This window comes from Prionailurus bengalensis, chromosome A3 (assembly GCF_016509475.1).
Source record: "Prionailurus bengalensis isolate Pbe53 chromosome A3, Fcat_Pben_1.1_paternal_pri, whole genome shotgun sequence".
In the NCBI taxonomy this organism is placed as follows: domain Eukaryota; kingdom Metazoa; phylum Chordata; class Mammalia; order Carnivora; family Felidae; genus Prionailurus; species Prionailurus bengalensis.
The window spans coordinates 30408434-30433811 of record NC_057354.1 but is presented as its reverse complement, the minus strand read 5'-3'; the positions used below and the strand labels follow the sequence as shown (position 1 = coordinate 30433811).

Sequence of the window (25378 nt, the reverse complement as noted above, 5' to 3'; positions counted from 1 at the left end):
CCAACTCAAAACCACTGACTGAAGAGAATGGCAAACATTCTTAGTCCCTCACCCTTGAAGCAAGGTCACTCAAAAGTGACTGTTGTGTTACTGGCCCCCAAAGGCACTAAGCTCCCGACCCACCCTAGATAATGTACCTGTATGGGCTGCCTTCCCTTCCAGTACTTCCTGGAATCACCTCCCATGTAAGCGACTTGTAACTAATCCTCTAATCCTCGTCTCAGGCTCTGCTTCTCAGAGATCCACACCAACCTGCCACATTTTGGTACAGAAAACAAGTACTACCACCCAAAGGAGGCCCATAAGGCGACAGGGGTGATATGGGGCACAAGAGCTGGAGACCTCCCAAGATGCTTCTTGGGGGCATCTTTGATCATGAAAGCTCAGAAACCCAGCTCAGTGCCAAAGAGACACATACTCATAAGAGCAAATATACATTATCCAAACTTACAGAAACAAAGAATGAAATCACACAATCAGTGCTTTTAATTCAAAACAAGAAAGACAACTTCATCCTGGCTAGACTTCTTGCACCCATCTGATGGTATCTTCTCTCCCTGAAGACAAAGGAAACCTAGCATCATCTTGAAGTTGCCTGGTGGGCAAGGGATGGGCCCAAAGAGAGCTACAGAATCCCCCTGCTGAATGAACGACAGACACATTTGTGAACTGTGGTGGGGCTGGACACTGAGCAGGTCCTCACTGACAAAATCCTTGTTGGTAATGTTGCCTAAGTGAGTGCAAATACAGCAACCAGCTCCCCCACCCTGGGAGTCTCAGGTTCCTTTTGCACTGTGAGGACTATGGGTTTGGAAGGAGAAAGTGGGCTGAGTTCCACTCCTCATGCTCCAACACTAGCAACTGGTGGACTGTTTTGGGGACTGGCTGCCGGGGATGGGAGAAACTGGGGTCAAGGACAGGTGAGACTGGTCCACTATGCAGTCTAAATGAGTCACATGGCAGCTCCAGGCACAGGATGTTCCGGGATTCCTCCTCACCACCCTTTGCCCAGCCCTCTTTTCTGCCAGCTTGTCCTGTCCACTTGTCCTGGATGTGGTAGCACAGCAGAGCTGGGAGCAGGCTGGGAAGGAGGCCAATGCCAAGATTCACCTGGCTGTGTGTCCATCCATCCCTGTCCTCCTTCCCTGCCCCTCAGGAAGCCCCATCCCAGTGAGGGGTCAGCGGGGCCAGGAAGCACTGAGTTCCTTCTCCAGACCCTGGACAAACTGGTCATTGAGGAAGAGCAGTTGACCATGGGGCAGGAAGCGGGCAAGGATGCCCTCGATGCGATCAGCCCTAAGCAAGAGGTTGGTGTTGGGGGTAAGCAGCCGGAGGTGATCCAGAAGGAGGCGTGCCAGCAGCCGGAGTGTGCTCTCAGCCAGCAGCAGGTTCTCATGGGCATCCAGCACCAGGGCGAAGCCTAATGAGAGCACACCCAGCCACACCACTGTCCGAGGCTCCTGGAAAGGGTCCCCTGCTGCCAGGCGGAAGGCCCCATGTGGGGCCTCATGCAGGGGCACTGGCTCATCTGAGGACTGAAGCTGCAGGTCCATGGAGGTCCGGCCAGATGCCTGCTGCTGAAGCTGGCACATGGATTCCACCTGCCTGGGAAGAGTGGGTGGGTCACTGATTTCTGTCATCCTCATGACCACCCCTAAAACTGAGAGGTGCTATTAACTCCATATCTCAGATGTAGAAACTTAGCCCCAGAGAGACTAAGTGACCTGCCCAGGACCACAGAGCAGGAAGCATGAGCCATGACAGGAATCCAGGCTCCCATCTCCAGGCCCTGAACCATTTCACTCCATGTGTTCAAGAGAAGGCAGGTTTTGAACACAGCTCTTTGAGCCAGGAAAGGGCACCAGGGGAAAAAGATCCTGCCACCACTAGCTTCACAGAGGCTTCCTTAACATAAAGAAACACAAGCCATGAGAAATGAAGAAATGCAACTGGCCTGTCCAACCTCTCCACCACCATCCTGCAACCCTTTCCAAATAAAAAAGAGAAGACTGTCCACTTGGCCATTCAGGTTTTTGAAATCACTCTCTGATCCCTCCTGAATCACTTTCTAATTTGGGCCATGCACAGGCTCGTTTTAAAGGCATTTAATTTTCTGTGCTACAGGAGGGGGGTGGAGGCCCAGAGGAACAAGGGGATGGCAAGAGGCTAACACAGGGCTGCCCATTCGAGAATGCTAATCCCCGGACACAAAAGGCAGAGAGGTCAAGAGATTCTGGCACTGGCTGGCTCCATCTGGGTCTGGGATGGGAAGGTCCAAGGCCAGCCACTACATCTGGAACAGTATTTCCCACACACTGCTCTTTCAGTGGCTTTCAGGAGGCTCTGGGCTCAGCATTCCCATGTATGACATTCTCACTCCTCCTTAGGGATTCATAAAACCTACAGGCATACTAATGGCCCTGAGAAGTCCTGCACTGCAAAGCATGTTCCAGGATCTGCCTGCCTACACCGAAATCCCAGCTCTGCCATGTTCTAGTTACATAACCTTGGGCAGGTTAAGTTCCTTAAAGTCTCTGTACCTCAGTTTATTCACCTGCAAGGTAGGGATAATAACTATCTATCTCAATAGATGGTTACAAGGATTAATGAGTCCATATACATAAAATGCTCAGAACATAAACTCTTAGCACATATGTACAGGCTCAATAAATGCTAACTATAATAGTTAACAATGATGACCGTACTGTTATTATTTCTTTAACCCTTTTTCACATAACGCTTGTGAACAACTGTGGACAGCTCATGGAAACACTACTCTAAAACTCTGTCTCTGCTTCTTAGTCTGATTCTCTGTGCCCCGCAGAAAACCTATTATTATCAGGCATGTGTTCAGTGAAGGCCCATGTGTTACCTGGCCACAGCCAAAATCTGCTCCTTTCGAAGGAGCCTGTCCCTCTCAGCACCATGTGGCCGTGGGTCATCGGGTGAATTCTCGGCACCAAAGACGCAGGAGTAGAGCACTCGGCAAAGGCCCGTGTCCTGGGCCTGCGGAGCCCGCAAGTTGTGGATGAGGAAGGCGTGGACCATAGCTCCAGGGCAGGCACTACAGGGAAGCCAGAGACCTCAGTGAGATGGGTGTTAAAGTCACAGGGCAGCCACAAGGCAGCATGTCCAGAGGCTGCTGTGGCTGGCCAATGGTGCTCCTCAGCCACCCAAGACACACTCCCCGCCTCGCCATAATGGTGTCTGGTCAGCAGCACTTCTGCTCACAACAAAGTCAATGGTGAAGAAATCTCAATTGCTTCTCTGCCTTTTGGCTAAGGTCAAGTGAAGAAATCTCAGACAACCCCAAACCTACAAAACTACAAAACAAATGGCCAGGAATCTTCAAAAAGTGTCATGAGAGTCAACAGAAGCTGGGGAGCACTGCTCCAGACTGAAAGAGACTAAAGAGACAAGGCCAGCTGAATGCTGCCTGTGTGTGGGATGTGTGTGGGGGATCCCCAGCCAAGAAAAGGGTAGTTTCAACGTACAGCACTAGTAGGGCAACTGGAAACATTCTAGATAATAGTCTTGACCAATGTTACCTAATTTTGAATGTGGGAGAATGTTCTCGTTTTTAGAAAATACACACTGACATACCTCTAAACATTGAGCTAAAATGGCATCGTATCTGCAGCTAACTTAATCATCAAAGGGTATGAGATAGCTCTTTATAAGAAACTCTTGAAATTTTCTGTAAGTTTCAGATTACTTAAAAATAAAGACTACTAAGTAATGATACTAATAATAAGAGTGTCTGGCTGGGTCAGTGGCCAGCCAGGGATGGAAAGGCAGCGGGTACACAGTAAACAAATATCTGTTATCTGTGATTAAGGGTAAATAGATCGTCAGTTTAGACTGGTCAAGCAGGAAGGTTCGCGAAGGCGCTATGAGAGCGGGAGCCAGCTGACCTGGCGCTGACCTCCGGTGACCCTCCAGCGGCAAGAAGAGCGCGTCATCAGCCTCCGCCACCGCGTCCCCCCTGCCCACAAATGGTAGCGACAAAAACTCTCACGTCACTGCCTCGCGCAACCCTGTGGCGCAGGGCATTTGGGGGGTTGTAGTTTCTTGCTCCAGTCAGACAAGACCTAAGCCAGGGACCCCGCCCTGAGTGTGCTGTTCCTGAGCCCCGGGGCTGCTGTCCTCCAGGCGTCGTACTCACCCTTCCTTCCCTGCCTGCGGACTTCTGCTAACAGGCCGCAGGACCCGGCAGTGGGAAAGTAATGGCGGCTGCGAAGCCCCTGGGCGCTTGCGCACGCCGGTCGCGAGAGCGCGCACGAGGTGACGCGCGCAAGGTGGGCGGGGCCCGCGCGCCCGGAGTGCTGCTCCGGGAGTGGGGAGGGGAGGTGTTCTGACACTGGGGCCCCCGGCGAGGGCAGCTTTCGCCCTCCGATCAAAGACCCCTTGCTTCGAGCTCCCAGCAAGGCCCATGCCCGTTATTGCCAGACAGGGTATGGGTGTTCCTACTCGGAGCCCCTGGACCAGCTGAGCCCTAGGCCACAGCCCCCGTCGACCGCGAGAGGGCGCAGCGACCCGGCATGTGAACCTTCCGGAAAAGCCCGGGCGGCCGCGTAGTTGCGAGCAGGAGGGGTTCGGACCCCGAGGTCCCTGCGAGCCTTCTGAGGCTCGTGGAGCCTAAAGGTGCGGGGCTTGTTCTCAAACTGGCCATTATGCGTGGGAGTCAGTGGGGTGCCTATTAAAATGTAGGTTCCTGGGCTTTACTTTTGGAAATTGTGACTTCAGGACAAAGATGCATATTTAGGCATTTCTTCGGGGAGGGTTTAGGGTTGTGGGTTCCTGAGGTGGGATAAGGCCAGGGTTCGGCTTCGAGTAGAATGATTCAAATTTATCCCTGCCCCCCCCCCCATCCCCCTAGCCCACCCCTGTTACAAGCTGTGTGTTCCTGGCAAGTGAGTCACTTCGTTGGACCCCAATGAAGGGTTTAGTAGGCTGACCAGTTTTTCCTTTGGTACTTCCACCTCTAACAAGTTGACCCCTCTTTGAGGGAGGCTGTCAAAGGTATAGTGAAGAGATTTATTCTTTCAACCTAAAAGGGGCCTGGCAGGCCATCTGCCTCCAGCCCCAATTAGAGACTCAACCCAGAGGTGTTTGGGGCCCGGCAAGGTCTATCCTGAGCCTCACTGCCTACCCTGGGCATCCCCACACATGCATGCACACTTTTGCCTTATTAGCAAGTGAACCACTCAAGCCTCCCAGTGTTCTGTTCCTCAGAGCTTCCACACTGGCTGTTCCCTCAGCCTGGAATGCCCTTTCCTCCCCCCTTTTTTCCCCTTCAAAATGTGCTCAGACCAAAACCTAGGGGAAACTTTCTTGCCTGGACTGCCCTTTAGTGTTCAGCTGCTGTCTTTGCACCCATTGCTGAGGGTCTGCCTGTGGTGGTGATGTCTCCCATGGGGTATACACAGGCCATGGCACACATGTTCCCTCCCCAGGGCCATGCACAAAGTAGGCCTGGAGCCGACAAGAACACACTCCTTGGTGACTGAAGAAATGAAGAGCCGGGCAGCCAAGGTGGGGACCCTGGAGCCAGGACCCTCCAAGGGCAAGGCATGCAATGGCTACAGGACCTGGGCAGGGCGGCATTGAAGGAAGGCTACAGGAGATGGGCAGGGTCTGACTAGGGCATAGGGGCATTTTGAACATATGTACAACATATATTTATAGATGGAGGGGCAGGCCCAGAGACCGTGTGAGAACTCAGTCACAAGACTGGGGTCATGTTGGCTCAGTTCCTGGTTGCTGGTCCCTATCACGCTCAGCCAGGACCCATGTCTGCCAGCTGATTACAGCAGAGACCTGGCCAAGGGCTGTGGTTGCTTGGGGCCACCTGGCATCTGGAATACAGTATTCCAGCCTCTGTCTGTTCCTTTTTTAAAAAATTATTTTTAAATTTATTTATTTTTTTCTTTTTAGAAAGCCCAAATGGGGGAGAGGGGCAGAGGGAGAAAGAGAATCCTAAGCAGGCTCCACACACTCAGCATGGAGCCCCATGTGGGGCTCAATCCCACGACCCTGGGATCCTGACCTGAGCTGAAATCAAGAGTCAGACACTCAACCGACTGAGCCACCCAGGCGTCCCTCTGTCCATTCCTTAGGCAGTGAGTCCACTCCCAAGTCCCAGGCCACTGAGGGGCTGGCCTCGCGAGGTATGTGAAGGAGACAGCAGTGAAAATCTAGCCTGAGCCACTACTATGCAGGGCTTTGGAGGACCCAGATGGAGGTAGTGTCTTGACAAGTAGCAGAGCAGACTCAGGTGCCATTCCTGACTCTTTGCAGCCTTCAGCCAGCCTGTGATTTCCAGGTCTAAAGCCATGAGCTGAGGACAGTGAGGCAGGAAGGAACCTGGGTCCCCCAAGATGCTGCAGAGCCTTCTTGCTGAGTGAGGAGCACACACATTTATTTTGTTAAACAGCTGTGTGGGGTTGCCGTTACATAGAGTCTAATTCATGCCTAATTGAGGCAACGTGAAGTGGTCAGGGTGTTGCCTGGCATATAGTAGGCACTCAGTAAATCAATGCATGTTGACAACCCTTAATACAGAGACAAGATAGGAGAAGGTGTCAGAGAGGTGTTGGTCAGCACTGGAAAGCAAGTGGGGTGTTCTGGTCTGATGGGAGGCAGAGGGACGGACAGGCTGACCTTCCAGTGCCTCCTGGAATCATAAGACCGGTCCTCACGACAGAATGAAACAGTCTGAGTGCGGTGGAAGCAACATGCATTGCATGTTCATGTGTGTGAGCCTTTCATAGTGGTTACCCTACAGGTTGCAGCTGGGCCAGGCATACAATAGGTGCAGATGTGGGTTTGTGGGATATGGAGAGTGTGTGTATGTGTGTGTGTGTGTGTGTGTGTGTGTGTGTGTGTGTGTGTGTGTGTAAGAGAGAGAAACTGGAGAAGGAAGGAAAGTAAAATAAAGCACTACACAAAAACTAGAGGAGATTGAATGAGGAAGGTGGCTGGATTTAGGGCCTGGCCCACCTGTCTAGAAGTGGCTCAGGATCACACCTTCCTATCATTCCCCCTCCCCTCCCTCTGGCTGTGTGCAGAGGTGCCTATCACGCCAGTCCCCAGTGGTCTTCTCAGTGGTCCTGTGAACTAGGGTGGGGGGTTGCCTGTACCCTCTTACATTGGGCCCCTTCCCCACACTCCCATCCTCCACTGCTCCCTACCCATGTCCGGGTGAGGCCTACCCCATGGTGGCAGGCAGCCTGGTGCCTGCCTTTTCCAATGCCCCTTGGTGCCTAACACTGTGATGTATGCTCGGTGACTGATACTGATTCAACTTGGAAAGCAGTTTCCGTTCCGCACCTACCCAAGCCATAGCAGTGTCCTGATCACCGGTGGGCAGCCTGGCTTGGGAAGTTCGGCTGCTTCTCCCAGATATTAGAACCAACCCCCAGGTCCTGCTTACACATCTCCAGGGACAGAGAACTCACTCCCTGGGGACAGCCCCATTAGTTTTTGACAGCTGGGAACCCATATTGAAGGTCTTTACAGACCCTGAGTCCTCAGGCCAGACTAGTTGAGCCACCACCTACTTCTGGATGTGGGGAGGGCCATTGGGTAGAATCTGCCAGCCCCAGGCAGTGGATTTTCTGAATGACTCCCTGATAAGGATGTCTAGCCATTTCTCAAAGAGTAGAATAGCAAACTAAGCAGAAGAAGGGATCTGCTTTTTTGAGAATCCAGGGGGGCTGAGATTAAGTGGATAAGGCTGCTGTAGAATAAAGGGGACCAAATTCAGGCCAGTCTTGTTCTTCCATCCCCCTCCACCTCCCTGGGTCATCTCAGAGATGGCATTGCCCTGTGCGGGCAGCTTTCCACCAGCCACACAGATGGCTTCCTCCTCTGTCTCCACCACATCCCCTTCCACAGCTTCCTAACTGCTACCTGGACTGGTGCAGTAGACCACCAGCCTACATACAGCATCTGGGCTTTTCTCCTACAACCCAGGGGCTTGCCCATGTGCAGAAAAGGGACAAAACCCTCAGCCTGGACCCCTTTCTTCTAATTGTTTTCAGGCTCATCCTTTTTGCCTGTCTGTTCTTTAATCCTCACACTGGCCCTAAGTAGTAACAGCCATAGCCAACTCTTGTATGGCACTCACTGTAGACAGGTTCTGTTCTGAGTGCTTTACATACACTAACTCATTTGATCCAACCCGCAATCCTTTGAAGGGGGGCATTTACAATCCCCATTTTACAGATGAGGAAATTAAGGCACAGTGAACTCAAGTAACTTTCCTGAGGTTACGTGCTAAGGGAGATGTGCATGTCCGTAGATTTCAGCCTGCCCCTCCCCCCACCTTGTGTGTCCCCCTTCCTCCCTGTCCCCCCACAGTGGCCCCAGGGGCTGACTCAGCCCCTGCTCCACATTTCAGAAGACCATAAGGCTCCTCCAACTCCAGCCCTGCATACCTTCTACAACCCAACCCTGGGAGCTCCATCCCACCCTCAAGGAGCCCCAGGCCCCATGGAAATAGTCTTGGCTGGGCTCCAGGAGGAGGAGGCCATGTGTGATTCGTCCTTTCAAACAGCCGCGCTTCCTGCAGGGCTTACAGCCAGAAGGCCCCACGAGGCGGCTGGGACCCGGCCACGTGAGGCTTCCTCCCCTCCGGCTGCCTCAGGCCCCGCTGACTCAGAGCCTGGCAGCCCTCCCAGGGGCGTGTGCTGGTGCAGCTGGGTGGGGCGGAGGCTGCCTAGCGGCACACGGCTGGCACCCACACCAATTCCTGTGTGGGCTGGGCAGGAATGCTTCTTACCTTCTGTCCCGTAACCAACTGTCTCCTTTGAACAATCGGCTGTGAACAAGTCCACTTCCTCCAGCGTTCTCTCAAGGCATGGCTTTCCTGGCTGCAGAACAGCAACTTCCCCGTCATTACTCAACTTCCCTCTCCTGATTGTTTCCAGATTCCATGAGACCGTGGACCTCCTTGTCTAAACATCCCTCCTTTCTGTACTAACAGTTTCATTGCCTCTGGAAAGTGGGCGCCTACATGTTCGATTCCAGATATGAAGACTTTTTAGAAATCCCAAGTTTTCTAGATGGCTGTAAGCTGTCGTCAATGGATGGGCTCAAGCCAATGACGTACAGCCAACTGACTCTGAGGAGTCACTTTAACTTTTTTAGAGAATCTGACTTGAGGAAGAAATTAAGACCAATATTTCAATGTAGGAGAGTCAGAAAACAGGCTGGGCTTATAATGCTTGAGCCTTGCTGCTGCCACACCGCAACGTGTAAGTCCAGCACTTAACAGAGCTCTTTGCTATGTACAACGGTCACGTTTTCTGGTTAAGAGAGAGAAATTAAAATTTACCAATTGTGATGAGCATACGGGGCAGCAGAATTCTCACTCTGCTGGTACAAAACGCTAAAGCTGAGCAAACACACTATGACCCAGCATTTCCACTCCTGGGTATATTGCCGGTACCATTTGAAATCACCTCAAATAATCCATCAAGGGCAGAATGAAAATGTTCTATACCTGATTGTGATGGTGGTTACACACTGTATGCATTTGTCAAAACTCACAGAATCGTACACTCAAATGGGTGAATTTGATATATATAAATTATATCTTCACTTTTATATATTCTTTAAGTAGGCTTCATGCCCAGCACAGAGCCCAATGTGGGGCTTGAACTCACGACCCTGAGATCAAGACCTAAGCTGAGATCAAGAGTCAGATGCTTAACTAAGCCACCCAGGCACCCCTGTATCTTAATTTTTTAATGTAAAAACCAGAAGAAAAAAATTTAGAATGAATAATTCAATTTAGGAGTATAGTCACACAGTGGGAAACTATTCAGCAATGAACAGGAACAAACTGCTGCTAAAGGAAACATAAATGAATCTCAAAGTCATGCTGAGTGAAGGAAGCCAGACGTAAGGGTATGAACTGTATGATTTCATGTATATGAAGCTCAAGACAGGAGAAACGAATCTACCTGACAGAGGTCAGAATAGTGGGGACCCCTGGGATGCAGGCACTGGGAGGAAGCAAGAGAGAGCCTCATGGAATTCTAGAGAAGTCCTTTATCTTGAGCTGTGTAATGGTTCCTCGGGTCTGTGTTCTCTGCTTAAGATGTGTGCCCTTGATGAGATGTTGATTATTCTTCAATTTAAAAAGAAAACATTTTTTAAAATTGTTTTTGCAAGTGACCCAGTGAGTGATTCAGCTGGTGTCCACACCCCACTAGTGCCCACTGACTTGGTCAGCTTGGCACAGGCCAGCTTCCTACCTGTGCCTGGCCCTATGATGCTCTTTAACTACCCTGGCCCGGGCAAAACAACCTTCAAAACTGGCCAGCAGCCCAGGATTTTAAACTGCTTCCTTACCTGATCTGCGTCCCTTCATGAGCATCCAGGAAAGAAGTTATCGCTTCTCTTGCTAGGGGGAGGAGAGATTGGGGCACCTCTGCCCCATCCCCTGAACTCCAGGGGTAGATGGGGTCCTGGCCCGAGTTGGAGAGGCAAACCTCTGGCATTCCCTCTCCTAGACTCAGACCCACCCCCATCAAGGTATATGTGAGCACCAGCACCTTCTCTGGGGAATGTTTTGTTTCCTGGCTTGACCAAGGCCCTCTCCCTGACTCCTCCTCCTCTTCCCCTGCAAAATGAGCTATATACCTACCTGGTAAGCTTAGGAGACAACGTGTAACTGTCTGGAACAGTGTGAATGCCCCATGACCACAACTATGGCTCCGATGGTGGGATATGAGGAGGACAGATGTAGTCTCAGATGTCAGCACCTGGCACACAGCCTATGTGTTTACACTCAACACCCATGGCTCTCTCCTCCCACGTGGCCTGACCCTGACCCATGGGGTGGAAAAAGGACACTCAGAGTAGAAACCAGGCAACCTAGCCCCACCCACTTGGCTTTTCTGGGACCAAGGCAGGAGGTGAGAAGTGGGAGAGTCCTAGGCAGCTGGAATGCCTGCTCTGCTTGTATCTGCTGTGTGACTTGGAGGCAACCACATGCCCTCTCTGAGCATCCAGCAGCCTTCCTCCTCTATAAACCAGGAAGGAGGGAGTGGGGCTTCCTGGGACCACCTAAGCAGAGTGGAGCAAGCAAATCTTAGTAGGACAGTGCCCAGGGCCTTCCCCCCCACTCCCCATTTCTCCCTGTTCCTCAGGGGTCTACACAGATACTTTTTTTCTGGGGCAAGTCCCCTTACCCGAATAAATGCTACCTTTGGTGTCAGCTGCCTGATCAGCGGGTAGGGCTTTTGGAGCTTTCAGAGCCCCTCCCTCCCTGAGCAAAGGCCCAGGCTCCCAGACCATCAAAGTCACACCCCGTCACACCCCAACACCCCCCATGCATTGTGCCCTTGCACGGGGCCTGGACCAAGAGGGAAGACCAAGCCTTTGGGCGTAAGAATCTTGGAGGAAAAGCCAGAGACAAGGCAAGCATTGTTTAGACTCAGCCTGGGAATCTGGAGTCCTTTATTGCTCTGGTAGGAAATAGCCTCCATTTTCCCATCTACAAAATGGAGTGAATAATCGTTAGCACCACCTACTTCAGAAGGTAGATGAACTTTGACAGAAAGTGGTAATGATGCCCCACATGTTTGACACACTCTGTATCAGGTAGTACCTTATCTGTACATGTGTGCAAAGGAGGCCCCGCAATCACAGACTCGCATTTGGGGGCAAGGGTCACCTGCAGTGGTGTTCTGAGGGAATTTCCTGAGACACCAGGTTTGGGCCTGGGACCCGTTCTCCCAGATTGGCCCTTTTCCACTCTCTTGATCTTGAACTTGGCATCCCCCTACGTGGTGGAACCTCTGCGGGGTGCTGGGGCCGCTGAGAGGAAAGTCAGTTTTCTGACAGGGCAGGAAGGCTTCTGGGAGGAGGTGACATCTGAAATTGAGTCTCAAAGGAGGAATAACAGGGAGAGAACATTCCTGATGATGCAGCAGGTGCAAAGGAAGGAAATGTGAAGAGCAAGACATGGGGATTTGAGTCAAATGAGGTGAGGAATGGGCCTGGGGAGGGGGGGGCAGGTCCTAAAGGGCCATGCAGGGATAAGTTTATCCTGAGGGCAGTGGGGAGCCACTGACAATTCTTGAGCAGTGACAGGGTCACTTTGGTTACTTGGTGCAGTTTAGAAAGGGTGAGCTTAGAGGTGTTTGAATAGATACACGAAGGAGAGGCAAGGCTGCCTTGGGAAGAGAACATGAGGCCACCTCTGCAGGAGTCTTCCGGCCCCCATCCACTGACCTGTGGCTATCCTACCCCCGCCATCAGCGTCTGCCATGGTCTTGTCAAGGGCCCATAGGACACAATGCTGGTTACTCAGCTTGCTCAGTGCTTTATTGAACCAAGGCCCAAACAGATGACTCATCTGGGCCTTCAAGCACAGCCCCCCACACATCCTGAGATTCGGAATCCGGACATGGCTCTGTCCTTGGCTTCGCTGCTTCTATGACATTCCATCTTGAATATTTCCAAACCTTAAAGTGTAAAGAGTTTGTCCACACAGACAGACACATATATATTCTTGCCGCAGGCTGTCATGCTCACTGAAATGCTTCAACTCAGCAGTTTGTGTGTGCAAGGCATTGGGCATCCATGGCCATCCATCCATCCATCCATCCATCCATCATCCGTCCATTCGTCCATCTGTCCATCCACAACAAGACAGCAGCAAATTCTGACCAGTCGGGCCCCGGGGTTCACAGCAGTGAGGTCTGGGCTTCCAGGGGCTCAGGATGCAGGCCTTAGCCCTGGCCCAAGGGCCCCTGAGGAGCTAGGGTCAAGTGGCTAATTAATGTTCAAAGTCTCTAACCCCAGCTGGAGAGGGGAGCCTAATCCTCAGCCTGTGAATATCCTGAGATGGGCAACAAATCAGACAAATGAATCAAGCGTGCGGGTAACACTGAAACAGGAAAGAGTAAGAGGTTATGTTTGTGCTGCAGGTGTTCATGTGGAGGGACAGGAAAGAGAAAGAGAAAGAAAACATGGCAGACACACCCAGGAGTGCTAGAGAGGGCCCGGCCGCAGTGCCAGCTCCCCTCACAGGGAGGAATTCTGCCTTGGCCCATCCTGGGGGGCTGTGGCTTTCCTCTGGCCACATACAAACAAAGCCCCTAGAGAAAAGGCGGGTCTTTTCTGGACATGGGAAGACAAAGGGTTAACTCAAACAAGGAAGGAAAAAAAGCAAAAAAAGGTCCCTGCTGGACACAAAATACTTCCTTAGAGCTCGACATAATCCAATTTCACCAAATCAACAGGCTGGGCTCCTCCAGGGGCTGGGCTGGGGTGGGGGTGGGACAAGGGTCTGAAGTATGATTGAATGGAGACATGGGGACCAGGGCTGGGGGCAGACAGACAGGACACCCTCACTGCCCTTCCCCTGGATGGCACCTGGGGCCTCCAGCAGACCCTCAGCCCTGCAGGGCCCTAGGTGGCTGGCACCCAGGCCACGAGGAAGAGAAGGTAGGCAGGACTGGTGCTGGCCTTCACTGGTCCTGCAGGCGGCTACAGAGCTCCCGCCGGCTCCTCTCCCCAGCCCAGCTGCGTGTCTTGAGACGGAAGGTCTTCAGCTCATCCTTAAAGGCCTCATGGTTCATGGGCCGGTAGTCCTGGGGCTCACAGAAGGTCTAGGGCAGGATGGGAGAGTCCATCAATATGGGGAATGGTTAACTCTGGGAGGAGACCTCCCTTCTCCTTGGGCAGAACCCATTCTCTACAATCCAACCCTCCCACACCCCATGGTACCGGGTGCTGTGGGAAGAACTCCTTATAGCCGCCCTTGAGGATATACATCTCAGGATAGTAGAGGCTGGGATAGTCGTTGGCGGCTCTGTCACGCTCCCTGATGAAACGGCACCTGAGACCAGCAGGGGTGTAGGGGTCAGAGCTGGGTGTGCAGCGGGATATACCTCAGGGGACCTATTCTTTGCACCCACCCCTTTGTGGGCCATGGGGAGCCACAGAAGGCTTGAGTAAAGGAATGTCAACCATAAGAACACTCTTAGATCATCTGGCTACTGGGTCCAGAAAAGGTTGGGGAGATGGAAGAAAGGAGGTAAATCAAGGGAGTTGTTTCTGGAAGATAGTTCACAATCTTTGTTAGAGATATCTGACCTGGACCAAGAAAGGGGAAACAGGAAGGAGAGAAGTAGACAAAATTGTAGAGATCTGTTCAGGAGGTCTGGACAAGACTTGGTGAGGATGAGAGGTGGGGAGAAGAAAGATCCATCAAACCCTGGAAGGGTCAACATCACCGAGGCTTGGGACAGGGCCCTTGAAGGTTAAGGACACTTTTGGAGACTTAGAACCAGATCTTGGTGGGGGGGAGGGGGAGGGGGAGGGTGGCAATGGATGGTGGGTGGACATGAGGCCAGATGGAAAGGATGGGGAGAGGGAAGTAGGAGGAGGGTGCCATGCACAGGAAGGGAGGCTGAGGTCTGCTACACACTGCCAGGAGACCAGAGGCCCAGGTCTAGGAGGGGCTGGGGCTGGGCTCGGGCCTCCTGTGCATCAGATGGCTCCAGCATCCCAAAGCCTGGGCAGAGGTCAGGAGCAGACACCCGCTGGCTGACTCACATGCGGGGACCACGTTCAGATGAGAATTCACAGTGGAAAATGAGGATGATTCTCTTGTCCAGATTACAGGGTGTGATGGGGCTCTGTAGCAGGAAGGTCTCAGCATCCCGTTCCAGGGGCAAGTTCACGGCAGTCTGCCAGAGGAGCTGGAGGTCAGGCAGTAGCCCTGGGCCTGGGTGGCAGGTCCCTCCCTGTGCGGTTCCCAACTTTCAGACAGGTGACCCCACCTCTTACTGGGCAGAATCCTTCCCTAAGACAGGGTGCTGCCACCCCCCCACTGAGTCACTCTCCCCGCAGAGGAAGGACAGACCTGGTGGGTCTTCAGGGCCTGTCGTCATCAGCCAGCCTCACCTTAATGTGCCCGCCTTCATACTCGTAGGGGTACCTGCAGTCCACAATCACAAACCTCTCCACAATGTTGCTGAACTTGCCTGCCAACAGGGCTGCCATCTGTGGGTCACAGAGGTGGGTCCCAGCAGGTCAGGCTGACAGGTGGGAGCTGACCCCAACCCTACTGCTGCCCTGGCCTTTTCCAGCCAGAAAAGGTTAACAAGCAAACGTCCCAAGTGTGCCTGGAGAATGGCTCATCCCCACATACCGTTTCTGGTGAGATGTACTTGAGATCTTGGTGCTTCCCATCCACAGTCTGCAGAAGGAAGGCCTGAAGGGAAGAGGAAAGAGAGTTTGAGAAAGGGAGATGGGAGAAAGAGAGAGCGAGGAGAAAAAAAGGTGAAACTGGCAAGACCAGGAGTCAGGTAAGTATGGAGTTTCTTTTCTAAGCACAGAAGGCCACACCTGCTCTGACCTTCAAATTTAGCTCTGGTTCCAATAGCAACCAAGAGGTGCCTCTTGGGTTCTGACATCCAGGGAGCAACCACTTTCCAAGGGGAAAGTGAAGAAGAGAGCAGAAGAGATGAACTCCCTGCCTGCTGCCCCCACACTCTGCAAAGCGCCCGGATGAGGCCAGAGGAGGCTCCAAGCTAGATGTTAGTTTGGCAATGTTTTCCAAGGTTGGAACACAACTGATACCCCAGACAGATTTGAGGTAGAGTCAGGAGACCAAAGAGAGCCAGAGAGGAGTCTAGGTAAGAATAAAGGATAAGCTGCAAATAACAAAGCAGGGAGTCAGGGGAAGTGTGCTGGGAGGGGAGAGGAAGGTGCCAAAACACAGTAAGGGGTCAAGTCTGAGGAGGGTCCCCAGTGCTGGTACCTTGGAGTAATCCCCAATCAGTTCTCGGTGGTCACTGTCCAGGATAGTCTCAATCTCATCATGACACAAGGACTTTGAGCGGAGGACACGGGCTTTCTGTGGGGTGGATGGTGGCCAGGATCAGGGGTGGGCAGGCTGCCCCTCAGTGCCCCCATTCAGCTGGTTCCTCTTTCCCTGCCCCCTCCCTCTGCCACAAACCCAGCCAAGAAGGGCTTGCGGGGTGGACTCGGACAGTGGCCGCCCAGCTCCACCCTAGGGGGTACCCACAGGTTCCTCGGCCTCCCGTTGCTCCTCTGGAGGGGTGACGCTCTTCCTCCGCTTGTTCTGTATGGGCAGGTCCCTGTCGTGGGGCCGCTCCAGCCTCTTGAGGATGGGTCGGATCACGCTGCAGGGCATGGACGGAGAACGGAAGAGCCGCTGGCACTTGCTGTATATGATGAGGCCCTGGGAGGGGTGGCAGGTAGGGGGTCAGAGTGCCCAGCCCCTGCCCCCTACTAACCCCACCTGGAGGGTAGGGCTCCACCCCTCCAAGTTCTGAGCGGGCCCCCCCAGAAACCCACCTGCTCTTCCTCCTTTTCTGAGGTCTTGACCAGTGGGGCACTAATGAGGCTCTCCATGCCTGGGGGGACCACATTGTCATCCTGAGGCCAAATCAGCAAGGATATGGTTAACATGCAGGCAAAGGCCAAACCTCATAGGCCCTAAGTCCTTCAGCATGGCCCTCCTCGGCCATGTCCACACAGGGTCGTCCCTTAGAACCAGGAAATTGCAGGGCCCCAGTTGTTTGCACAGAATCGTGAGAAGCGTGGCCATGGTAGAGTGCCAGGCTTCCCTCTGCCCTGCAGGGCCCTCCCTCACTGCATCACCAGTGCCAGTCGCCTGCTAGTCTCTGGTAGGCCAGAGGTCAGGCTGTGACTCCATTAGCTCCAATTCCTCTTCTGTCATTGGAATGATGGCGTAGTCTCCCTGCAGGAGGTCAGTGCTTTCCTCTTTGGGGAGATCCTGGGGAAAGACTGGTTACCTTTAAGTCACTCTCCAGGATGTCCACAAATCCATCATCTTCCTCAGAGGACCCCTGGGTGGCAGTCAGGGGGAAGCGGGATCGGGCTGGGGGACTCCACTCCTCTATTTCCATCTTCCGCTCAGGGGTGAGACACTGTGCAGGGGACAGACACAAGCTGCTCAGGGTGGGGACCCCGGGCAGCCCCCAACCCCATCCTTCTGAGAAAAGGTTCCCACTGCCTCAGTGTTCAGGATCACCCTCCACCTTCCCCCAGGCTGCCTTCAGGGGTGCCAACCCTACATGCAAGCCCACCCTGCATGGTCTGGCTCTCCTGACGTACCATCAGGTCAGGGGCTGAGCTTGGTCTCTGGGCAAAGGCTTCTCTTCGGTCAGCCCACTCTTCCAAAGCATGGGCATGGCTGGGATGTGGGGGTTTCCATGGCATCTTGAAAACAAATCCATTCTGTGGGCAACATGGGGGGGGGGTGTCATCAAACGCCAGAGAACCACCCCAGCACACCCCCTTCTCTCCCTGAAGTGCTCCCACTCCAGCCTTCTGGACGCGCACATTCTCTTTGTCCTCCCCAGAGCTGCGGGCAGCTCGGCCACACGCCTCACTCTTCCTCCAGCTGCCAGGTGCTTGGGAGTTGGTGATGTTCCGTAGCACAGGGCTGTGGCCCAGAAGCCTCACCTAGAGAGCCAGGTAGGGCAGCAGGTACTGAAGGCTGCATTCCTCTGGCATCAGCCCTGGCCCTACCTTCTCCCATCCCTCCTTCGAGTCCCCCACCCTGCCCATCCACCTCCAAAACCCCATCTCCCACAGACAGACCAGGGACGCCAGACCACTTCAAGTCCACCCTCTGGGAGGCGACCCTGGATCCCTCCTGCCCCTCCTCAAGCCTGGGCAATGCCTGGGCCTCCAGCGTCAGGCCTCAGAGGGCACTCACCGGTAAGGACTGGAAGCGTCGAATGGCAAACTGCTCGCTGCAGAAGGAAACGGGGATATGTCAGGGCTGGAGAGTAGAGGGCTGTGCAGGAGAGCAGGCAGGATGCCCCTCCACCGCAGAGCCCTATGCATCCCTGTGGGAGGGAATGGGACAGCACCCTCCCCATGCCTACTCCACCCAACGTGGTGGGGGGTGAGGTGGAGGGGAGGGTAGCATGGACAGAGCCTGTGGTAGGTAGACTACCAAGACTACCAGAGCCAGCCTGAGGAAGGCTGTAGCACTTACTTTCGGATGACCCGGCTGGCTGCTTGGATGGCCTGTTCAAACCTAAGAGAGAGAAACGTCCTGTGCAGCCCACCTCCTCCTATAGCACATTGACCACCCCCAGCATCAGGCCCCCAGTCCACAAGGCCCAGAGGCCAAGACTCAGACCAGTAGACAGTGGAGGGAAGAATGCAGGGAGGGGGTCCAGGTACTGGGGAGGGGGGAGAGGAGAAGCAGCCTGGGATTTTGAAGGCTGCCCTGAATGGAAGAGGGCCCAGAGAATGGCAGCAATAGAGACAGCTGGGGCAGGTCACAGGGTTGCTGAGGCGCTACCAAGGCAACGGTCTCGCCAGCCTGCCCACAGGCCTTCCACCTGTATGCAAATCACCTCAGCGGGGCCATATGGTGGCCAGGAAAGGCATCCATCCATCCCATGATGACAGACTGTGGCCAACAATGTGGGTATCTCCAGGGTCTGGATGCCTTCCCTCCCCTTGTGTGGGGCGCTCCTGGCTCCCCCCAGGACAGGGGCCTAGTTTAGTGTGCCCCTGGATCAGCCACAGTGTGCCATGCCAGACCCCCTGGTGACAAATGTTCAGGGTCACATCCTCTCCTCCCTCCTATGGAATTTTCCAGGACCCAGCCTCTGTCCCACCCCCTTCTCCTGCCTTAGAAGAGGCCAGCAGGCAAAGAATTCCAACAGATGTTCCTTTTGAGGCTGGGGCACAAGCTTCTGTAGATAGGCCCCACCCCCTAGCTATGTTACCAGAGACCACCTGCCACGCAAGGCTTTTGTGCGTCTATGCGAACGCAGGCACACACACACACACATGCTTCTTTCTGAGAAACTGTAACCGACACAGCAGGTGCAGAGGTGGGGGGGCCCACTGAGGGCTAGCGTCAGGGGGATGACTCCTAGGGGTGGGGAGTGGTTGTGCCCAGACAACCTGGCATCAGGAATGACCACATTGCATTGGCTTCATTTACAATCTGCACCTGGGCCTCGGGAGTAAAGCAGGGACAGCTCTGTGTTGCCACCAAAAACCGACCTGCAGTCCCCCCACCCCCACCAATTTCTCTCCCTGCTTCCTGTTTGTGAACAAACCCTGTAGCCCAGCCCAGTCTGATCAAAGGCAGTGGGAGGAAAGATAGGCACTGCTCTGACCCCAAAGCCATAGTCCCTCAGCCCAGTCTGGGGATGCCCAGCTGTCCCCACTAAGGCCTGGCAGCTGCTCTCCCTGCTGGGGCTCTAACAGCTGGATGGGAACAGCTGTGGTCTGGAAGATACTACTCATGCCCCACAACCAAGGGGAAGGGATCTGTCCTCAGCAGAACTCTCTCTCCATGCTCTCTCTCATAAAGTGCCTGGTCCAGAGGTTGCCGATAGGATGGCCAAGGGCTGGACCAACCTGCCCCAACTGTTTTGTTTGGTCTATAGCAAATTCAAAGTTTTGAATCAATTGGACCATATTTTAAAATTGTTATATTTCACAGAAAAAAAAAAAAACAAATAAACATCTGTATAGGCAAAAGAAAAACAGGACACACACCAGGCCTGTATTCCCACAAGCCAAGGGCTGGCTGAAGTATCCACTGCTCCAGAAGCCACTATCCCCACTACCTGGTCCTGAGACCACAGTTGGCTGCTCCTATAGGGGCAGACCCTTTTCTGAGACAGGAAGCAAAGTCTCAGGACTTGGGAAGGTCAATTAGTACCAGGTATATGGGGATAGGAGGGGTCTGGGCATTCTCCCAGGCTTCCCCAGTGGGTTTATGCTGAAACTGGATTCCCAAAGGCAGGTACCAACTCCTTGGTAGTGGGGATCTTTTCACTTTTTTTTTTTTTTTTGAGAGAGAGAGAGAGAGAGAGAGAGAGAGAGAGAGAGAGAGAATATCTTCAGCAGGCTCCAAGCTCAGCATGGAGCCTGACAAAGGGCTCAATTCACGACCCTGGGATCATGACCTGAGCCAAAATCAAGAGTCAGATGCTCAACCCACTGAGCCACTCAGGTGCCCCAGGGGAGATCCCTTTTCTGTACTTACGTCTGCTCTGCCATCTGGGGGTCCATGGGGCTGGGAGAATCCATGCAAAGACCTGAGGGGACAGAGCACCTTGGTTTGAAAGTAGTGCCCATCTTCTGCACTTTCCCCCACCATGTCCCAACCCTATTCAAGAAAGAAAAAACCTGTTTCTATTTTAGATCTTGACACATTAAAAAAAAAAAAAAAAAAGAAACAGGGCAGAGAGAGGGAGAGAGACAGAATCCCAAGCAGGCTGTGTGCTGTCAGCATGGAGAACTTTGAGATCATGACGTGAGCTGAAATCAAGAGTCTGAAGCTTAACCAGCTGAGCCACTAGGTGCCCCTCCTCTGTATGGGTTTTTAAACCAAAATTTTGCTAAGCATTTTTCTTAAACTGGTTTAAAGTAATTTGTTCTAGAAGAGATAACAGCTTTTTAAAGAAAAGGTTATAGCTGAAGGCAAGCGAATGTTATAAAATGACCAAGTGTCAGCCCTAATGCCTCCCAGGTGGGGCTGTGGTTCAGGGACTTTGGCGCTTGGTTTTAAATAGGTAAGATCTCCTCTCCCCAAGTGGGCCCCGCCCTACAGCCCGCTCAGCCAGTCTGGGCTGGGTGTGGTAAGCCCCACCAGAAGTGGGCAGGTGGAGGCTCCTGGTTGTGGGGAAAATGTTAGTGTGATTGGCAGGGAAGTGGGGAGACTCAGGCAGCCCCCCAAGTCCCCCGGGGCCCTTGAGACTCACCTGCATCAGAAGATTCAGAGGACTCAGACGACAGGGAAGATTCAGATGCTCGTCTCCGGGACAGGGATAGGCGTGTGAGCAGGCCGCCTACCTGACTCTTTGGGGTCTCACTGGGAAGGCAACAGGGACCCAGGGAAGGAGAAATGTAAACATGGGGCTCAAGAGCTGGCTGGCCCATGTTCCCACTGGCCACACCTCTGAAGGGCCCACCACTGCCCCAGAGAGGCGATGGCACTGAGGGCTTACCCTCTTCTCTGGGCCTTCTGCAGAAGCCCTAAGTGTCTTTTCTTTGTTGATTAAGAAAGAGGTGAGCCCAGAGCAAGAGCAAGAAGCTGGGCTGGAGGCCACTCTGGGGGATGGCAGGGCAGGAAAGGAGCCCTGGGGGGCCTTCATCGGAACTCTTCAGACCCCTACCCATCCACAAGCCTTTCTGGAACTAGGACCAATACTTTAGTCTCTACTGCTGCTGAGGGCAACCCAGTCTGGACACTGCAGGCCTGTTCAGGAAGCAGGACCCTGGGAAAGGACTAGGGGTGGAGGGAGCAGGGGCATGGACATAGGAGAACCAGTCTGTTCTGCCACCCTCAAGTTCCCACTCCAAGCTCAGAATCCCCTGCCTGGGGCAAAATAGTGGTGATTAGGGCAGAGATTAGGGGGGCAGCGGGGGAGGGGGGGGAGCCGGGAAGTGGGACAGTGGTCTCCAGAGGCTTGTGCTGCCAAGAGCAAGTTACCTGGAGGGTGTGAGCAGCACAGACCTGGCCTCATTGCCCTAGTCCCGGGTCCCTGAAGCAGGCTCTTACCCAGGACACCTCCCCACTCAGCCTCTCGATTCGACTCCCACGCCGGGGACCAACACCCTAGTGCGGATCTCTCACCCCACACCCCGCGTCGGTGGGGCGCCCTACCTGCCCAGCCCGGCGAGGTTGTGCATGGTCTGGGTGAGGGTGGTGACCGGCGAGGAAGCGGCCGCGCGCTCCGGGGACCCCACGAGGCCATGAGCTCCCAGCCGGAGGCCCCGGAGGTGGCTGGGACGCTCGGCGCCACCGCGCACGCCGGCCGGACTGAGAGCCACGCCCGGCGCGGGCTCAGGCTGGGGCAGCTCCATCGCGGCGTGGCCCGCGGAAGGCTGGCCGGAGGGCCGGGCGCAGGGCGACGCCGGGCACAGCTGGCCGGGGCGAGGTGGGGAGCGGGCGCGGGATGGAGGGGGGAGAGGGAGGGAGGAAGAGCCACGGGGTCGGAGCGAGGGAGGAGAGGGAAGCGGGGAGGGTGGGGCGGGGTGGAGGGACGCAGGGACCAGCCACCAGTCCGGGAAACCTCTAAGCAGCAGCTGCCACCTCCACCTCCTTATATATTCGAAAAATAACAGCAGCCGCGCCGCCGGACGCCACCAATGGGGGCTCTGGTTAGAGGAGGGCGGGGCTGAGGGCGGGGCCCGCGGGGTGAAAGGCGCGGAGGCTGGCCAGCCCGGCCCCGCCGAGTTCCAGACTTTGGTTGGGGCTGAGGGACTGGGGTTTCTCCTGAGCCCCCACGCGCCACCCCTCGCCCCTCCAGCCAGGACTCGAGGATCTTGGCTTCCCAAATTCTGCTTCTCGGGATGTGGTTTGGAGTTACACACCCCCGGCCGAGAGGGTCTCAGAGGAACCAACACCCGCTAGGGTGGCCTCAGAGGGACCCCCCCCCCACCCCGAGATTTAACATCACCTACACTCACCAGTAGGCACCGTGAGAAGGCTCCACTCCAGGAGTTTGCCAGACAAGGCTACGAGGTGCGGTCTGGGTTTGCCACTCTATCGACCCGGACGTTGAAGCGTGGAGAAGTTCATTAACTCGTTCAAGGTCACACCGGGCAAGTGGTGGAGCAGAAATTCACCCCAGGCGCTCCTGCAGCCTCCCTGCGCTCGCGACTAACAGCGCGGAGCGTCCCTAAAGCAAAATCATCGAACGGAGCTTCCCCCCTTCCCCCGCCCCTCGCACACGAGGTACACCGGAGGTGGGGGGCTACGATACATGTGACCCCGAGGGGTCTAATTTTCTCCAGCAACCCCAGAGGAGGCTCTAATGCCTGACCTAGCCATAGGTTTTAGCGGTTGGGGCCAAAGAAGGTGTCTACGACCTCAGAACCCAATTAATGGAAGTTTCTCACACCCACCGACGGTTTGGCTAAGGTGATGTCAATGGCATCACATTGTTTAATTTGTGTCTTTGATGGCGAGGGAAACTGAATTTATCACTAGTTTAAACTGAGCACCTTCGGACTAATCGCTTTTCATCAATCCTGCTTTCCTGGAATGAGACCGGAAGGCTGCACCCAAAAGTGAATGGGTGGTAAGCTGCTTTTCCATCCCATCTGCCCAGCAAGGAGTTGGCCTCTGGAGGGGTGGAGCACAGCTGGGAAAGCAGGAGCTGAGGGCTTTGCGCCTCTTGCGTAGTCCCATCCCTCCTGCCAAGGTGCAGTGGGTGGGAGTGGCCGAAGGGAGGGCCTGGCGGTAGGAGGTTGGGTGGCTAGGGGACTTGCGGAAGAAGGGGATGCAAAGACCCCCAGTCCTACCTGAGAGTGGTGAGGAGGAGGGTGGGGTTCATGACTTTTCCTTTTCCCAACAGTTTGCCCAGCTTCTGTGATGTGTCAGGTGCTATATACTTAGTGCTGGACAGGGCTGAGGTTTCAGGTTCATCCACCCTGGATCAAGGGTCCAGCTCCCCATCTCTAGCCACTACTCACAGTCCAGCCTGTGGCTGTCCCCAGGATGGGGGACTGGGGGAGGAGACAGTCTGTGAGGCCTCCCACTTCAAAGACCAGAAATAAAACTGAAGAGTTGTGTTTTCAAAATCAACCCTAACCCCCCCAACACACACACACACACACACACACACACACACACACACACACATACGAATGTGCTTACACGCTTCTACAGGGTGTGGAGAAGGTGTATCTGTGTGTGGTCAACAAAAGGGGGGGGGAGTGTGACACTCTTGAATCCTTTGAAATCTCACAGTCAGAGGTCACCTCTGGGCCAGTGAGGAGAGCCCAAGACCACAGAGGGGTCATTCCAGAGCATTCCTCCCATCAGCTCTGTGTATCTTCCCACATCTCCTTTTGCCAGTTAGATCACAGATTATGTGCCCAATTAAAAAAAAAAAAAGATAGTCAATAAAAATAAGCTAAAATAGATATTTGCAATCATTTTGTATGAGAAACAACTCCCCACATCCAGCCAGGTCCTGGTTACAATGACAATTCTGGGCTTCAGAAAGCTCCACTTCCCATGAAAGGAACACCGTGCCTCTAAACTGTACACATCAAGCTGTGGGCTCACTTAAGGGGGTCTGGTGTGACCCCAGTACCTTGGCAGAAAAGAAGGAAACATTATCACGTTTGCAAAATCCTTCTGCTTCTAAGCCTGTTCCCACACGGGATTTTTTTTAAATTTATTTTTTTTTCAATATATGAAATTTATTGTCAAATTGGTTTCCATACAACACCCAGTGCTCATCCCAAAAGGTGCCCTCCTCAATACCCATCACCCACCCTCCCCTCCCTCCCACCCCCCATCAACCCTCAGTTTGTTCTCAGTTTTTTTTTAATTTTTTTTAACATTTATTCATTTTTGAGACAGAGAGACAGAGCATGAACGGGGGGAAGGTCAGAGAGAGAGGGAGACACAGAATCCAAAACAGGCTCCAGGCTCTGAGCTGTCAGCACAGAGCCCGACGCGGGGCTCAAACTCACAGACCGCGAGATCATGACCTGAGCCAAAGTCGGACGTCCAACCGACTGAGCTACCCAGGTGCCCCGTTCTCAGTTTTTAAGAGTCTCTTATGCTTTGGCTCTCTCCCACTCTAACCTGGGAGGTTTTTTTTTTTTCCTTCCCCTCCCCCATGGGTTTCTGTTAAGTTTCTCAGGATCCACATAAGAGTAAAAACATATGGTATCTGTCTTTCTCTGTATGGCTTATTTCACTTAGCATCACACTCTCCAGTTCCATCCATGTTGCTACAAAGGGCCATATTTCATTCTTTCTCATTGCCACATAGTACTCCATCCACATGGCATCTTTATGGGATTCATTTTTCTAGTGCCTTTTCCGTCATGGCTTGTGACATGTTAAATGGTTTTTTAAAATTGGAACATGTTACTGGGGTGCCTGGGTGGCTCGGTCAGTTGAGTGTCGGGCTCTTGATTTTGGCTCAGGCATGATCTCACCATTTGTGGGTTCAAGCCTCGTGTAGGGCTACATGCTAACAGCACAAAGCCTGCTTCGGATTCTCTCTCCCTTTGCCCCTCCCCTCCTCGTGAGCTCCCTCTCTCTCTCTCTCTCTCTCTCTCTCTCTCTCTCTCAAAAACAAATAAATAAACTTAAAAAAAATTGGTTCATGGTACCAAAAATTTGAACAAGGGAGAAAATTCAAATGGTACAAAACAGCAGTGAAAAGTCAATCTTCCATCCCACACAAACATTCAGAACAGATGCAGTCACTATCATAAACTTGTTGCATATTCTGGAGATAGTCTATGACAGTCCTAGGCAATAGAAACATAATGGCAGGCACAAATATGAGCCATATACATAATTTAAAATCTTCTAGTAGCCACATTAAAAAATATAAAAGAA

The 25378-nt window shown here is 53.5% G+C and overlaps 2 protein-coding genes across 4 annotated transcripts; both read right to left on the bottom strand.

Annotated features, from left to right (window-relative positions):
• Positions 1-463: 463 nt before the first annotated feature.
• AP5S1 (adaptor related protein complex 5 subunit sigma 1) lies at positions 464-4559 on the bottom strand. Its single transcript, XM_043602809.1, has 3 exons — positions 4166-4559; positions 2873-3064; positions 464-1605 (listed from the first exon to the last, which is right to left on the bottom strand). The coding sequence occupies exons 1-3, from the start codon at positions 4432-4434 to the stop codon at positions 1179-1181; spliced, it is 888 nt and encodes a 295-aa protein (XP_043458744.1). The 5' UTR covers positions 4435-4559; the 3' UTR covers positions 464-1178.
• Positions 4560-12324: 7765 nt separating this feature from the next.
• CDC25B (cell division cycle 25B) lies at positions 12325-22175 on the bottom strand. Of its 3 annotated transcripts, XM_043602807.1 has the most exons (16): positions 21671-22175; positions 20766-20875; positions 20048-20099; positions 18026-18067; positions 17741-17777; positions 17362-17484; positions 17134-17256; positions 16812-16946; positions 16351-16431; positions 16058-16234; positions 15791-15886; positions 15179-15241; positions 14932-15030; positions 14581-14714; positions 13750-13861; positions 12325-13631 (listed from the first exon to the last, which is right to left on the bottom strand). In XM_043602807.1, exons 1-16 carry the CDS (start codon positions 21868-21870, stop codon positions 13491-13493), a joined length of 1725 nt encoding a protein of 574 aa, XP_043458742.1. In that variant the 5' UTR covers positions 21871-22175; the 3' UTR covers positions 12325-13490. The 3 variants fall into 3 exon arrangements, with proteins under 3 accessions (XP_043458742.1, XP_043458741.1, XP_043458743.1); XM_043602806.1 differs by having other exon boundaries at positions 17134-17484; positions 21671-22161; XM_043602808.1 differs by lacking the exon at positions 17362-17484 and having other exon boundaries at positions 21671-22154.
• Between the last annotated feature and the right edge of the window lie 3203 nt (positions 22176-25378).

Coding starts and splice junctions, on each gene's coding strand:
- AP5S1 (XM_043602809.1), bottom strand. CDS start 4,434: ATGGGCCTTGCTGGGAGCTCGAAGCAAGGGGTCTTTGATCGGAGGGCG. Junction 3,065..4,165: donor CCGCAGGCAGGGAAGGAAGG/GTGAGTACGACG, acceptor GCTTCCCTGTAG/TGCCTGCCCTGGAGCTATGG. Junction 1,606..2,872: donor CAGATTTTGGCTGTGGCCAG/GTAACACATGGG, acceptor CACTCTTCCCAG/GCAGGTGGAATCCATGTGCC.
- CDC25B (XM_043602806.1), bottom strand. CDS start 21,870: ATGGAGCTGCCCCAGCCTGAGCCCGCGCCGGGCGTGGCTCTCAGTCCG. Junction 16,947..17,133: donor GCTCAGCCCCTGACCTGATG/GTACGTCAGGAG, acceptor TCCCCTGCACAG/TGTCTCACCCCTGAGCGGAA. Junction 13,862..14,580: donor TCTGAACGTGGTCCCCGCAT/GTGAGTCAGCCA, acceptor TGCTGGTCTCAG/GTGCCGTTTCATCAGGGAGC.